The 15858-nt window shown below is 40.7% G+C and overlaps 1 protein-coding gene across 1 annotated transcript in view; it reads right to left on the bottom strand.

Moving 5' to 3' along the window:
- LOC311523264 (guanylate cyclase 2G-like) overlaps window positions 1–15858 on the bottom strand; it is a gene marked incomplete at its 5' end in the record, with an annotated part of 48074 nt that overhangs the window by 18045 nt on the left and 14171 nt on the right. Inside the window, 10 exons of the mRNA XM_084633034.1 lie at window positions 2917–3072; window positions 3633–3737; window positions 4640–4723; window positions 5659–5808; window positions 7089–7252; window positions 8066–8169; window positions 10511–10646; window positions 11860–12004; window positions 12558–12743; window positions 13012–13121. Of these exons, the coding sequence (XP_084489160.1) occupies window positions 2917–3072; window positions 3633–3737; window positions 4640–4723; window positions 5659–5808; window positions 7089–7252; window positions 8066–8169; window positions 10511–10646; window positions 11860–12004; window positions 12558–12743; window positions 13012–13121 (1340 nt within the window). The remainder of the gene's footprint in view (window positions 1–2916; window positions 3073–3632; window positions 3738–4639; window positions 4724–5658; window positions 5809–7088; window positions 7253–8065; window positions 8170–10510; window positions 10647–11859; window positions 12005–12557; window positions 12744–13011; window positions 13122–15858) is intronic.

Raw genomic sequence — 15858 nt, 5'->3', positions numbered from 1 at the left:
GGAATTGTTTGTAACTCCTCTAGGGGATGATAATGTAGTTCCTCTGGTTATTGAAACCATCTGGTGGGGTCCACCTATATTAGTTCAAACTGGATCCTTCAGGGGCCAACAGACAAAGAAAAGATTTTTGGTTAAGTAGCCTGTTTTCAGACAGGCTCAGGACACCATTTCTGATAAAGCAAATAGACAGGACCCCTGCTCTAAGAAGAGCCCCAATTCTTAGAGAAGGATTGGAGGAACTTGGCTTGCTAAGGGCTCAGCCCCAAAAGAATGCATGCTTGTTCTGAGCTGAAGCTGTGATGAGCTTGGTACCGCAAGGAAACCCCTTGGGCACAGAGGTGCTGGAACGAGGGGCGTTGTCGCACCCCCTGGCTGGAAGTGGTTTCCATCATATACCATAATTTGGTTCAATGGCTCTCAGCACCCCCACTATCAAAATTGTTCCAGCCCCCCTGCTTGGACGGAGTAGTGAAGGACTGTCCTTACCAGAGCCCATGTTAGGGCTGGGGTGATCTCTGGTAAGCTGGTTAGCATGTGTGTAGGGTCTCGTATTGATTTTAATATGTTTTCTCTGTAATACTTTTTGCCTTGAGGCTCAAACAGGCTTACTTAGAAAGAGCTGTGTAGTAACATATAACTGTAGGCATTCGTACTGCTAACTGTCTCTGAAGACAAAGCAAGCAGGCCTGCTTGGGCAGTCTGTCTCTGCTGGGAATAATACTGTATAGTCATGGGACTGTGCAGGCTGGAAATACCCCAGTCAGGCAAGAGTGAGACTCCTCTCTCCGACCAAGAGAGGTCATGGGCATGGGAGCTGGAAACCTGACAGTGGGTGCCCTTGCTGGACCACTGAAGAGAAATACAGGTGCGGTTGCTCTGAAATGTGACACTCCCCATCACAACAGTATGTGAGCACCTCACATTCTTTATCGTATTTATCCTAACACCCTTGTGAGGTAAAGAAGTACTATTATCCCTATATGGATGGGGCACTGAGAAACAGAGACTTAATGCCTAAATACCTGTAAAAATCTGGGCCTGTGGCACTCAGCATTGCAATGCCCAGCTGGTTTAGGAACCTGTCTTGTTTTCAAAGGGGGTTAGGTGCTTAGAGCCTAAATACCATTGTAGGACTCTTAAGTGACTAAATCACTTTTGAAAACAAGACAGATTCCTAATCAGTTAGATATTGTGACACTGAGCACCACAACACCTTTAAAAATCTAGGTCTAGGTGTCTTGCCCAAGATCATATAAGAGAGTCTGTGACAGAGATAGGAAATGAACCTGTCTCTCCTACCTCCCAGACTTATGCCCTAATCATTGGACCAAAACTTTAGATTACAAATTCTTCAGGGAAGGCACTTATTCCTACTGTGTGTTTGTATAGTACCTAATACAATGGAGCCCCAATCCAGAGAGGCCTTTTTACACTGCTGTCACACAAACAAATCATTTTATTTAGCACTTTTCATTCATTCCTTATTGAAGAAGAAAATTCATGACTAGAATGGTGTGGCCTATTCCTTTGGATGTGGCAGCATAGCCATACTCTTTCCTGCCCGCCTTGGGATCATGAGCACCCCAGCAAGGGGACAGTTCCCTCACTTCCACAAACCAGACAAAGGAATGTAGCTAAATATTTGCCAGGGCCAGGTGAATAAAGCCAGCTTACAAAATGGCTACGTGAGTCATGGGCCACGCACTACAGGTCTTCAAGTAAATGACCAACAAGCATCCGAAAAAGAAGCAACCTTCTGTATCATTTGGTAATCTTTCCCCCTTTCTCCTCACTCCCATCTTGTGTCTTAATAACACACACAAACCAGAATCAGACTTTAACAACAAAATCAGAATGGTAAGAGCTGCAACTCAACATTGAATTCCCTCCCACCCCGCCCCTCATTTAGTAGCACCTATAAATTTTCAAGCAAGAATTTTTACTTTTGGAAAACAATTCTGTACAAATGAGAAGAGAAACATGTTAAAATAATGGTTTTGTGTATTATTTATTACTATTGTTCATATTGCAGTACTGTCTAGAAGCCTCAACCAGATTAGGCTTCCTTTGTGCTCAGTGTTGTACATAGTGAATACATAAGACCGGCCATATTGGGTCAGACCAAAGGTCCATCTAGCCCGGTATCCTGTCTTCTGACAGCGGCCAGTGCCAGGTGTCCCAGAGGGAATGAACAGAACAGGTAATTATCAAGTGATCCATTCCATCACCCATTCCCAGCTTCTGGCAAACAGAGGCTAGGGACACCATCCCTGTCCATCCTGGCTAGTAACCATTGATGTACCTATCCTCCATGAACTTATCTAGTTCTTTTTGAATGGCTGGTCCAGTCCTGAAGAGTTTACAACGTCAAACAATTTTCTCAAAACTTTAAAACTTTTTATGTTTTATTTTTAACTGTCTCCCCCCCCCCCTTTTTTTCCCCTATGTGTAATAAATGTTTAATTTGGGGTTTGTTTAATGGTGTAAGCATAGGTCACTGCAACAGAACTCCCAAATTAATAAAATAAATACACGCAATAAAATAAGGAAAGGAGTACTTGTGGCACCTTAGAGACCATGCCCGGTATGCATCCGATGAAGTGAGCTGTAGCTCACGAAAGCTCATGCTCAAATAAATTGGTTAGTCTCTAAGGTGCCACAAGTACTCCTTTTCTTTTTGCGAATACAGACTAACATGGCTGTTACTCTGAAATAAAATAAGGGTAATTTGCAATTACAACTTCCTCAACCCTCTATCAAATGCAAACCCAGCACTTCCATCTGGCTCCAACGGGATAGTGATTATTCTCATTTTTGTTTCTGACATGTTCAAAGTCCAGAGCAATAAGCATTTCTAGGCTCCATAACTTTTTTAATAAGGTTTTCTATTAGAAAACAACTCAATGTCATACTCACATTGACTATATCATAGGCAAAAGAGCATTTGAATATCCAATCCAATCCAATATCAGAGTTCCTTAAAATGTCCTGAAAAACAAAAACGTTCAAAATGACATTGGACTGAATCTCATCAGATGGAGATGCAGTGAGCACATGGAACTGAACTATTTGCTCTGTGAACGTTTATTGGAAACGAAAACTTATTTCCTAATACATGTGTACGGGTCTCCAAACCAGCAGTTGCTGAGTCTGTACATATCACTATTGGGCAAGTGGTAATTACAAACTTGATTCAATATTTACATACAAATTCTGTAGAGCTTTATTACACAATAAGCTGAGTAAATAAGATGTTTTTTGGTAAATAAGATGTCCTAATACTCACTGCCTCTGTGGCGTAATGTCTCTGGTTTTTTATTTTCTCCAGGGTGCTACTCTGCTTCTCATACCTGGTATTCACAAAATGGTTGCACATAAGAAAGAACTGAGCACTAAAGCAATGAAGACTCATAGGAGTAGGAAGGGACACATGCACTTGAAGTCGTAGCTATTAGATGCCAATAAAGTCCTGATATCAACAGAGCAAGAGTAGGCAGCAAAAAGAGCTAACAAACAAAAAGGAGGAAAAATCAGTCCTTGCTGACCTGGCAAGAGCTCAGAACAGCTCCTTTGCAAGCTCTCTTACAAGTCAACCCGAAGGCTATTGATGTAAATGATGCTGGTATTCTCACCTTCAGGCTTCCTTTCTTGCAGTACTCTGTAATAATACAGATATTTGGAATTTCAGTGCATATACCAAAGACGGCCACCAGATTCTCATGCCTCAACTCGCGCATCTGAAAGCAAAGAGGCCTTGTTAAACACATTTGTTTACATTACAGCCCCACCCCCAAGCTGTTCCTTAGCCATTGTTTATTACAAGAATCCTACAAGTTAGAAATGAAAAGGTCATTAGCTCATCCTTGTCCAAGCCTGGCTAGTTTAGGAATGTCTCTGCAATATATTTTCTATTCCTGAGACTAGTCTTGCTTCAGATGATTCAAGCATTTGAGCTTCCACCATTTCTGGGAGTCTATTCCAGCCCTCAGGAGTCTATTCTAGCCTGATAGATCACCACTATTAGGACAATGCCCATTATTTCAGCTTAATATCTTCTTCACAGCCCCTGAAAATACTCCATTGGACCACCCTAGACAATTCCTCTCCCTTCTTAATGTTTATACCTTTAAGATGGAGAAGGCAGTTATTTCCCTGATTTATCTTCACAGTATAAATATTTAGTTCTTTGCGGCCAGATTCTGACACTCTTACCCACATTGAATAGAACCTTGAACCATGATTAGAGCCGTTGAAATCAATAGGATTACTTCTGGAGCAAGATTAACACTCAACATGAGAAAAGGTATCACAATCTGGCCCAGGATCTCTCCTAAAAAGTCAGTCCCTCCTGTCAGTCAGCTAAGTCCTATTTGTTATTGCTCTTCTCCAGCTTGTCAATATCTTTTTAATGTAAAGGTGTGCAAAACCAAAATGCATGACACTGATGAAGCCTAAGTAGAATCCAATCTTCTCCCAGATTCAATACCAACAAAATACTGCAGGCTCTGGATGTGAATTTCAACTTGCTAAAGATAGCGGACCAATTGCCCGATTCAGCAGTACCTACAGTATGTTTGTAACATAATTTGCATTTCATTTCAGTCGGGCGTAGGAGGATCATGTTGAGGTTGAACCTTACCATCTGAACTTCATGAAGGACTGACTGTTTCCGAATCCAGGCATCTATTTGGTTATCTATATACCTGAGTGCAACAAGAGTTCCCTGAAACGAATATTCAGAAAGGTGGAATCCAACATACAGTACTTTAACATAGAAACTGTTTGGAAGAGATCTGCACAAAAAGGTTATGAAGGGACCTTTGAGAAAACATAGCATGTGCTTAGAAGTTTAGAACTCCCATATGTTAAAATGGTTAAAAGTATCCTTCCCTGTACAGACACGCAGCCATAAGAGATGACCAATATGAGCTTCACTGTACAAGGTACTGGATTACTAACTTGCCCAATGACAGACAAAGTTGAAATTGCCTGTTAAATCAAATTTTAAGGGTTCTGAAGGGAAAGATGCCAAATTTATATTGGGAAGCCAGCTGACTGTAACAAAGCATGGTAGTCAAGTGAAGACCCTGTGCTAACAGTCAAATTAACAATGGTTGTCACAGACGATACAGTCCAGAAGTGATTTTAATTTAGGTTCTCTTATATAACGTGCTGCACAATTATGTTAATCGATATAGCATATATTTTCAGAACAATTTTCTGCAGATGACATAATGTACTCATGTAGGAATTACCAAGAACTGCAATGCTGTCATAGGAAAAATACTATATTATATAGCCAGTAAGTTAAGACTGATAAGATACGTCATGCTTTTTGGAAGGCCAATTATACTACCCAAAAACTCTGACTCCATCTCTGTCAGAATTTCATATAGGACATTTCTGCAATCTGCCATTTTTGGCAAAGCAGAGTTGGACATTTATCAGCAACCTTAGTAAATTAGCACCATCAGTTTCACAGTCCTACCTGTGAATCCTGAGAACTACTGTGGCTTTTATTCTTTTGCCAACTTGTGCCCTATTTACCTGTAGGGAGCACCCAAAGCCGCACAAAGGAAACCGAAAAGGACACAGTTAACATAACAGAGCAGAAAGTACACCCACTGAAGCTCACCTAATCTCCCTTTGTAGTCGTACCTGGTAAAGACCTATTGTGGTATAAAATACGTCTTTCTCCTGCTTGTCCTTCAGCCCAGACCGCCAATTGCTTGAAAATATCAAACTGGACACAACACTTTCTTGTCCTTGAGACACTGGTGTGCTTGTTTCTGATAGCTCAAAACGATCCTTTAGGAGAAAACACAAGAGACGTGATACTGTTAAAAATTCATAAATAACCTAGGTAAATTTTGACAAACCTAAGACTTGCCGATATTGACAAAGACAAACTGATGAGGAAGAACCCCAGTAATGGGTTTTCCTACAGTGCCTACCATAAACGATAAAGACAAAACACAGGTAATGAAAAGCAAGTTGCCATCCAAACCTGATGTAGAAGGAAATCACATATGCTTGGGCTTCACTCCTATACAGAGGACCAGCACAAAGTATAGGACCCACATAAATAGAAATGGGCACAAAAATTTCATGAGAAAGCGTGTGGTTTTTTCACACAAAAAAATGCAGACTTGGGTTGATCAACACAATTCACAAATTCAGATCAATTTTGGCTAATTGTTCCAGTTGAAAAAAAATTCTGAAATGTCAAAACAGGTTCAGTTTGGGAATTTCTGAAATGAAACCTTTTGACTTTTCGTTTTGGAAAATGTTTCATTTTGGTATTTCTCTCAATTTTACTTTTAATAAAACCATGAAAACATTTTTAAAAACGATTTTTTTTTTTTTTACTTTTTCAGTTCTCTGAAAAAAATTGAAAACAATCATTTCCGATTAACCTGAAATGAATTTTTTAAATTTTTCGGTTCAGCCACTGAACTGAAAAAATCGGTGTTCAGAAAGCTCTATATTTAAAGCCTGCGGGTTATGTCCACCCTCAGGGTTGACATAGGACTAATATGAGCCCTCTCCAAACTATTCTCAACTAAGGTGTAAGTAGAACTGTTGGTGCTGAATATGCCTTGTGCTGCTCCTCTGGATAGCCGTGAATTTCACCCATTAGTGAGTAACATGCTGAGAAAATGTTTTAGAAATCATTGGGAAAAAGTGTTCCTGACCTAACACTGCCAGGCAAGGATCAACGACTAGTCAGATCAACGCAGTATAAGGACCCAGTCCTGTGCTGAGCATCTACTACTACAAAGGAATCACTCCAGATCCCATCATTGTGACCACAGGCATGGTTTGACCCATTAACTCCTTAGGCCCTGATACTGCAAATTACTCAGGTGAATGCCTAACTTCAGGCACAAGGCCTATTGATTTAAATAAGACTGCTTAAGAGCTTAAAGTAAGGACATGCTTATGTACTTTGCTGTAAGTAAATTTCTACAACTTCATGATAAAAGCATGGTTAATTGTTAACATGATCACAAACTTATGGATTCCTTCTCGCTTAGAGTATAATTTATAACTAGTGTGATCCCTGGTATTTCAAGGTCTTGCTTTACCTTATGATCTTGAAGCATACTAATATCATTGTAGTTTATTTTCCACCAGATGTCATCCATTTGCTTTTGCAGCTTCCTTTCCTGGATCTTTAAAAACACCATTATGCTGGCAGCTCCTGAGGCTGTTAACAACAGGACGACAATCAGAACGGTCACTGGTGTACCTGTTAAAGACATGATACAGATCATCCCCAGCTATATGGAGGTGGAGAAAAATCTTGATGGCACAACCAAACTGGTGATTTTTTTTCCAGGAGTGAGTGGTCACCTTGCTTCATATTGATATCATATGCTTGGTTGATCCTTGGCTCCAATCCAGGGGCTTTGCACCACTCAGGCAGCATAAAACAGCTGGAACACCAGTTTAATTGGCTCCTAGTGGAGAATCCAGTGGAATAATGCCCTCCTAACATTTCCTACATAGCCACCCTCCTTCTGACTTTCAGAGATGCGGATTACTCACTGCTCATACTGGATTCAACTGGAGATGTCGGTGCGCACCACCTGTGACAATCAGCCCTAAGTGTCACTAGTTGTGAACCCACCAATGATTAGCAGACACCTTTGAAAATATTAGCCTAAATGTTCAAAGAATGCTTAAATATGGATGTAGTACTGACACCTAAATAATAGCCTGATTGCCAGAAGTCCTGAGCACACAGTAGCTCTACTTATTTAAGCACATAAATATGGATTTAGGTATGTAAATTTAAGTATCCATTTTTGAAAATCTTGGCCTTAAGTCTTAGGCTCTCTTTGCCTCAATTTCCCTATAAAATGAGGGTGGTATACTGCAGACACACTCACAACGTTTCTCCTTTTCTGAGGTATCATGAAATTTCATTAATCAATGTTTGCAAAAAGCTTCTTTGATCTTTGAATGAAAGATGGTAAATAGCAGCAAAGTATTTCCTTTGTCTCTTTCCCCTTCCCATGTGCCCAAGAGCGCTGATCTCATGAAGTATGACCATACTCACTTATAACTGAAGTTTCACACTGTTCATTATAAAACCCACAGTACGGTCTGTCTTTGGGAGGAAAGCCAGCCAGCCAGCTGATGTAGGCAATTTCCATGGTTGGGCTATAGATGGAGATAGATAAATGTAAGTGCCCATTTCTACTGCCTGTCCTCCTTTCCTAAAGTTATTTTCCAGTGGGGAACACAAAACTGGCATCATTTCTAAAAGCTCATAAATACTAGAGCTGATTGGAAAATGTAATCCCCACCCCACCATAAATTTCTACCAGGAAAAAAAAAAATCCTTTTGAAATGTTTTGATCAAAAATTTCTGATTTTCTGCAGGGTTTTTTTTAAACACTTCCTTAACATTTCCCAACCTTTGTCTGTTAGAAAACTGTCAAAATGTTGAAAACAACACATTCAAAGAGAAACACTTTCAGCGCATAACAGTGCCCCTTATACTTTGTTGCTCTTATTCAGCTGCCAAAGGTTGGAAAAAAGGCAGAAAGTGTGTGCGTGGGGCGGGGCGGGGCGGTGCAACTACCAGTGAAATGAAAATTTAAAAAAAACCAAAATATTTTGTAAAAATTAAAAATTTTCATTGAAACCCTTTTTTCCAATGGGAAAGTGTTTCAGTGGAAATTATCCACCTGCCTGTAATCAATACCCTTTAAAAGAAAAAAACTTGCTAATTATCAACATGTGCCAATCTCAAACCTGCTAACGGACTCTCAGATACATTCAGTTAAGGTTGGCAATTGATTGCCTTTCAGCAGAGCCATTACTTTCAGGTGATACTGTCTGCTTGTGTAAGACATTTTCATGTTGACAAAGTGTGCCCTAATAGAAAAGGCAAGTGGAAACAAAGATGCATGTAACTTATGTGTGTGACCTGTATTACAGAAAAGAGGCCACTTTCATATGAGTTCAATATCAGAGCATATGCTGGTCATATACAATAAGACTAAAACACAAAACATATTCTACTTATATAAGGCTACCTCATTTGCTCTAACTAAGCTCTGCGAAGTTATATCTGCAGCAGTTCCAAGAACAGGGATTCTCAAACTGGGGGTCGTGACCCTTCAGGGGATCACAAGGTTATTACATGGGGGGTGTCAAGGTTCCTTCCCCACTCTGAACGCTAGGGTACAGATGTGGGGACCTGCATGAAAAACCTCCTAAGCTTATCTTTACCAGCTTAGGTCAAAACTTCCCCAAGGTACGAAATATTCCACCCTTTGTCCTTGGATTGGCCACTACCACCACCAAACAAATACTGGTTACTGGGGAAGAGCTGTTTGGAAACGTCTTTCCCCCCAAAATACTTCCCAAAACCTTGCACCCCACTTCCTGGACAAGGTTTGGTAAAAAGCCTCACCAATTTGCCTAGGTGACTACAGACCCAGACCCTTGGATCTTAAGAACAATGAACAATCCTCCCAACACTTGCACCCCCCCTTTCCTGGGAAATGTTGGATAAAAAGCCTCACCAATTTGCATAGGTGACCACAGACACAAACCCTTGGATCTGAGAACAATGAAAAAGCATTCAGTTTTCTTACAAGAAGACTTTTAATAGAAATAGAAGTAAATAGAAGTAAAGAAATCACCTCTGTAAAATCAGGATGGTAGATACCTTACAGGGTAATTAGATTCAAAACATAGAGAATCCCTCTAGGCAAAAACTTAAGTTACAAAAAAGATACACAGACAGAAATAGTTATTCTATTCAGCACAATTCTTTTCTCAGCCATTTAAAGAAATCATAATCTAACACGTACCTAACTAGATTACTTACTAAAAGTTCTAAGACTCCATTCCTGGTCTATCCCCAGCAGAAACAGCATATAGACAGACAGAGACCCTTTGTTTCTCTCCCTCCTCCCAGCTTTTGAAAGTATCTTGTCTCCTCATTGGTCATTTTGGTCAGATGCCAGCGAGGTTACCTTTAGCTTCTTAACCCTTTACAGGTGAGAGGAGCTTTCCCCTGGCCAGGAGGGATTTCAAAGGGGTTTATTCTTCCCTTTATATTTATGACAGGGGGTCATGAGCTGTTAGCTTCCACCCCCAAACCGCACTTTGCCTCCAGCATTTGTAATAGTGTTAAATACAAAAAAAGTGTTTTTAATTTATGGGGGGGGGGGGTTGCACTCATAGGTTTGCTGTGTGAAAGGGGTCACCAATACAAAAGTTTGAGAAACACTGTCCTAGAAGAATTAACTCTGTAAGGCAGTACTCTCAGAAAATCTTGTGTTAGCATCAGCCATTGGGCAGACATGTTCACAACCAGTGAATTTCACCCCCCGTGGAGAGGATCTGACAAGGCCTATGTAACACATAAGCCCAATATTAAGCAATATTCAAGGACTTGTGCTTGCACTCTGAACTGGGGTGACTTTTATCACCCATAAGCTACTTTCAATATTGTAGTTTCACTTAAAAATATGACCCGCAGTACCTGATTGTTTTTCTCTCGACATCATAATTAAGAACAGGAACAAACTGGGATGAATTCCCAGCTTTCTGCAGACCATATACAGAGTAATCCATCCACCTCTCACCTGATTCATCGATATACACCAGGCCAGTAACCCCTAGAAAGATAAAAGAGTACATAGCATACTCACTCAACACTGCTGGGCTTTTTCTGGTTCACGGTTAATTCCATGTTCCTTCTTTAGCACTAGTAGCTAACAGGCTGGAGCTGACATCCAGCGAAGCACAAACCAGGCACCCTCCAAGTGAGCTTGCCTGAACCATAGCATAGCCCTAAGGAGGAGGTCTGTGGGGCCCTGGAACCAAAGGGAAGAAGTGTAGGAGTTCAAGAACCTGGGGACTGGTGGCTGGAGAAGCCTGCTGGAATTGCAGTACTGCCCCATGAAGGAGGACTATGGAACCCTTTAAACCAAGGGGGAAGGAGTTGTCAGTTCAGGAGCAGGGCAGGACTTGTCTCTGGAAAGTCCTTCTGTGAGAAAGCCTTTCCAGAGAAGCCAGGGGCTGCAATGAGACTGGTAGAGTTGCCCAGCTCAGAGGGAACTGGAGGGGAACCAGGAACCTGATTTGCAACAAGAGTGAACTGGAGCTGAAGTTGTCCAGTGCCCAAGTAAGCTTCAAGGACCCGTTTTCAATAGAAGACAACACCCTGCTAACTATGGAGCTTGTCAATATTTTTCAAAGTTAAAAATTTCAAAGCAATTTGGGAAACAAACAGTTTATAAAGACAAGAAACAGTTCCAGCTAAAGCAGCTCTGGGTTTGTAGTGCCCACCTACACCCCTTCCTTACTCTCTTGGTATATAAACCCCAACACAATAATGCTTTGTTACCATTTCTGCAAAAAGGGGAACATGGGAAGTACACCTTGGCCAGCACTAAAACTCTTTGTTTGTTTGTTTGTTTGTTTGTTTGTTTTTAAATGACAGACGTGGGGGTTGCTAAGAGCTGGTGTTTTGCTAAGGCATAAAAAGAAAAGAAAAAGGAATGGTTACAAGCAAGCCACCATTTTAGCAAAAATAAAGTAGGATAATATTTCTAGTTCTCTGGATTGAGTTCTTCTGGATTTACACTCCAATAACTGAGAGCAGAATCCAACCTTACATACCTTTGAAAAACTTCTACAATTCATCAGTATTTAAAAAAAAATTTTTTTAAAAAAGGATTAATTTGAATTAAGATGTTACTTTGCACACTGCCCAGAGCAAATCAAGAATATCTTCTCTCTAAGACAATAAGAAGTGTGCTAACTCATGAGAGGCTTAGTTTAAGTCAGTTACATGTGATTGACAAAATCTCCACATCAGCAGCTTACCATACAAACGGGTTTTGTTGTAGCCTTTCAAAGTGTTGACAAGTGCTCGTCCATCTCCGATATCTTTCCCTTCTTTTAACATTTCCCTGATGGACAGGGCATAAAGCAGGACTGCATCATGCAGGTAGGCAGAGTAAGAACTCACCTGAAAAGTGCAAAATGGAAAAGCAATGTTTCAGCTTCAGAGATAAAGGACTTAGACAGAAGGGCCTTCTCCCGAGAGAATGAGTATAGGGTTTGCTTACAAAATTTCCATATAAACGTTATAGCACTGATACTAAACCTTGGGACAAAGTCAACAGTGAATTTCTGAGCCAAATTCAGCCCTGGAGTAAGCAGGTGCAATTTTCCATTGACTGCAATTGGAGCTGTGTCTACATACATACGAATTTGATCCTCTGTATAGAAAAGCAACCAGGATCACTGTCCAGATAGGGTGGCATGAGAGTGAAAGAAAACCTCTATAAAAATGGTTCAAGTCACCCTTCTACTTAACTGGCAATATCATCACCACCCACTGAAAATCAATAAATGGGTGACCCACATATGTTTCTGATCTCAGGCCACCTCATTCAAGTAAGTACTCCTGGTGGAATCCACAGAACTCCACATACAAGTTGCACAAGAGGGAGATGGCCCTTGGTATGACCTGAACCCAGTGGCCGCACGTGCAGCAATTAGAGAGGACCATATCAAACCTCTTCTTCTGAAGAAAGTGAGCTGTAAAATGGCTGTCCCTTCAGTTTTTCATGGACCTGCTTCAGAAAATCTGAATACATAGTGTATCCTCCATAAGGGCTGAGGGAAATCAGAAACACTGGCTGGTAGGCTTCAAGCACACTGCTGTTCTTCTCGCTGCTTAATGCCTCTTTCCAAAAATTGTCCTGAAAGAGAAAGATGAGGGTACAGTAAGTGGCTTAAAGTGATGGTGCTCTTAGTTCAAAGTGCAGTTATTGAGCTTGGGCTTGAACTGTGATCTGCTAGCACAAACTGTGGTGCAGAGTCAGGGCCATCGTTACCGTACGTTGGTTGATAAAGTTTTCTTGCTACAACATGTTCAGTGTCAATTCTCTGCTGGTGACAGGTTCCAGATAGACAAAAACAAGTGCTAATAAACCAACTTGGAGCAATACTCGCCAGGTTGCCACTGACCTCCAACTGCTGCAAAACGAAGAACACAAATTTCCCATTCAACAGCCCTAGATGTTTGGCCTCCAGCATAATAGACCTGGCATCTGAAGAGCTGCAGATTAAAACAATAACTGCAAGAGAAAAAGGTGTGTTTAGTTATTTGCTCCCCATCCATCCACCAAATTAAAAAAAAAATGGACAAGACAATCAGAGCTGCCAATCAACACTGGGATGATTTTTAAAAAGAAGAGTTAAATTACATGGCTCATGATTACACATTGATCATATTTATTGCTTTAACCAGCATGGACCAATGTCAATCAAAACTCTTTGTCATGGTCTTGTGTAAATGAAACATGCATGGCTCACTGAGGCTTTCAGTGGTAGCTAGAAAGTAAGGAACGAGGATCCTACACACTTTACCCACTACTTACTCATGTGAGTAGTCCCATTGAAGTCAATGTGATTTGTCATGTGAGAAAGGGTAACTGTTATGAATAAGAGTTGCCAGGGTCATAGGCATCTCTGTGCTTCACAGTAGAGAGGTAGAAATATCTGTAGTAATTTACTCCAGGGAAAAAAAGCAAATCTACGGGGAAGCTCAAAACACACTGAGTGGTACATTCCCATCAACAGACGCATGGCAGCAACCAAAGACAGCCAGGAAACCTCTGCAGACGTAGGTCACCGGCAAGTGGCAACTTGAGATAGTCAATACATTTCCTCACACAAAGTGTTTTTTTGGGTATGTTTGGGTATTTTTGTCAAGGGGGGTTTCAATAAAAAAAAATTTAAAATTGTGGAAAAAATTATCACAGACTTTTTTTTTTATTTGCACTATTTTAAAACAAAAATCCCTGAGAAGAAAAAAAAGAGCAATTTTTTTGTTCTGAAATTCTGGATTCCTGCCTCCACCACTACCCCCTCTCCCACCGTGACTTTCTGACCTTTAACTAACTTGTGTCAGTTGGAAAACAGTAACGAAATGTTCTCTCTGGCAGTAAAAGAAAGTAACAATTTCACTTCTAAGTGGTAACTGTAATAGTGTTACTTTTAAACATGAAAAGTTATCCCACCCCCCCCCCAAGCAACTCTCCCATAATTTCTTACTGTTTCCCAGTTGGAAAAAAGTGGAAAACAGCAAGAAAGTGAATGTTGGGGGAACCCTTACTCACAAAAACAGAATTTCCCAAGAGGGAAATTTCAAAAATATATTGTTCTTGTGCACATATTTTGCATGCAGGGGTTGGGGGGTCAGATTTCCAGCCACTCTAGCAAGGATATGTGTAGAAGTCCAGCAAGCAGATGCTACATAAGGAATACTCCCCATGTAAGAATATATACTTTCCAGATGGAGTTATTTGTATCACTGTGGTGCCCAATGGAAACAAACAGGTTGGGGTCAGATTACACTAACCCTTATAGTTCCATTGCATGCAAACATTTGCTAATGCTGATAGCCATCTACAACCTGAGTCCTACATATACACACAGATCACATCCCACTGTTGTCGGTGGGACTGGATGTTCGAGAGAAGCTCGGGGGCCTGACAATTCGAGCATCACACGAAGAGTCCTTTTCTCCTGAGTAGGTGAAAGTCAGCAGGTTGGGGCATGCGCCCTCCACAGGTTTCCTGTTTCCCTTCACATTGCTGACCCTCATGTCAATGAGTTGTCTGACCACAACCCCAATTCCTCCCGCTCTTTATGATGTACACATTATCTCTTCCCCCTCTGCACTGATTTGTATTGGCATGGCCCTAAACAGTCAGATGCACCTCTGTAACGGATCAGAGGAATTCTGCTCCTCTTCTGATCCTTTGCTCTTCAGAACAGTTCCTCTGACTTATGCTACGCATCTCCTATGCAGCTCAAAAAGGGGCAGTCGATTCTAGTCTGCCTTGTATTCTTCTCTTCTGAAGTGCTAACTTTGGTGTCATAGAATGGCACTTGTAGAAGGGATTTAGGTCACAGCCTATTGTATTGTCAGTTTCACATTTGGATATTTTCTATGTAGTAAGAGCAAAGTACTAATCTTCAGTAAGGAGAGCAAAATCCATAGGCTGCATCTTGTCATTGTCGTCTAGTTACAAAGGGAAAATCAGAACACTTTCAAGATGCTGTTGGTGCCAAAGAGAAAGTCAGCAGGAACCCTGTCAAAGATCAGCTTCTCATGAGCCTAAGAGTGAACGGAAATGACTCAGCTGGGGTCTGTCGCCAGCAATACAATTGTGCACCGCAATTATATTCAGCTTCGTAAGTTTTCTAATGTAACATGTTTATTTGAGTTAGTATCTTTCTTCATTTCTCCTTAAAGATGACGTGCTAATAAGGGAAAGGTGTGGAGGCTAAATATGAGGAAAGCTTTCTGTAATCATGCCTTTCAAAACACAAGCAGAAAAAAATTCTTATTGTAGCTGAAAGCAATAGGCACAACTTGCAGCTTGCTGCAGAGCTAAACCATGTGCTGTTGTGAAATCATTCTGATCTACCCAAGCATTTGCATATTGACATGCCAATGAGCACACAAGCATTTTGCTTCAGAATTCTGCACTGCCAAAGCAAATAGCTTTTAAACCGATGAGGTTTCTGTATAATACAGATCAAGAAGAACCTTGATCACATACTTCCAGGAATAAAACAAAGGTCTTCCATTGTTTTAGCGGAAATTTTTAAAACATTCTTTTTTCCCCCAAACTTTATGATGGTTTTCAACCAAAAAAATAAAAAGTTGTGTGATTTCAAAACCTGGTTTTAGTAAAATTTAGTTTTTGAAAACAAGAAGTTTATCAAAACCCAATATTTTTAATGAAAACCAAATTGTGTTTTGCTTTTTAACAGAAAATGTTGGGGGTTTTGTTGCTGTGG

This window comes from Lepidochelys olivacea, assembly GCF_965140295.1.
Source record: "Lepidochelys olivacea isolate rLepOli2 genome assembly, chromosome: 7".
In the NCBI taxonomy this organism is placed as follows: Eukaryota; Metazoa; Chordata; order Testudines; family Cheloniidae; genus Lepidochelys; species Lepidochelys olivacea.
This window is presented reverse-complemented; position numbering and strand designations above follow the sequence as displayed.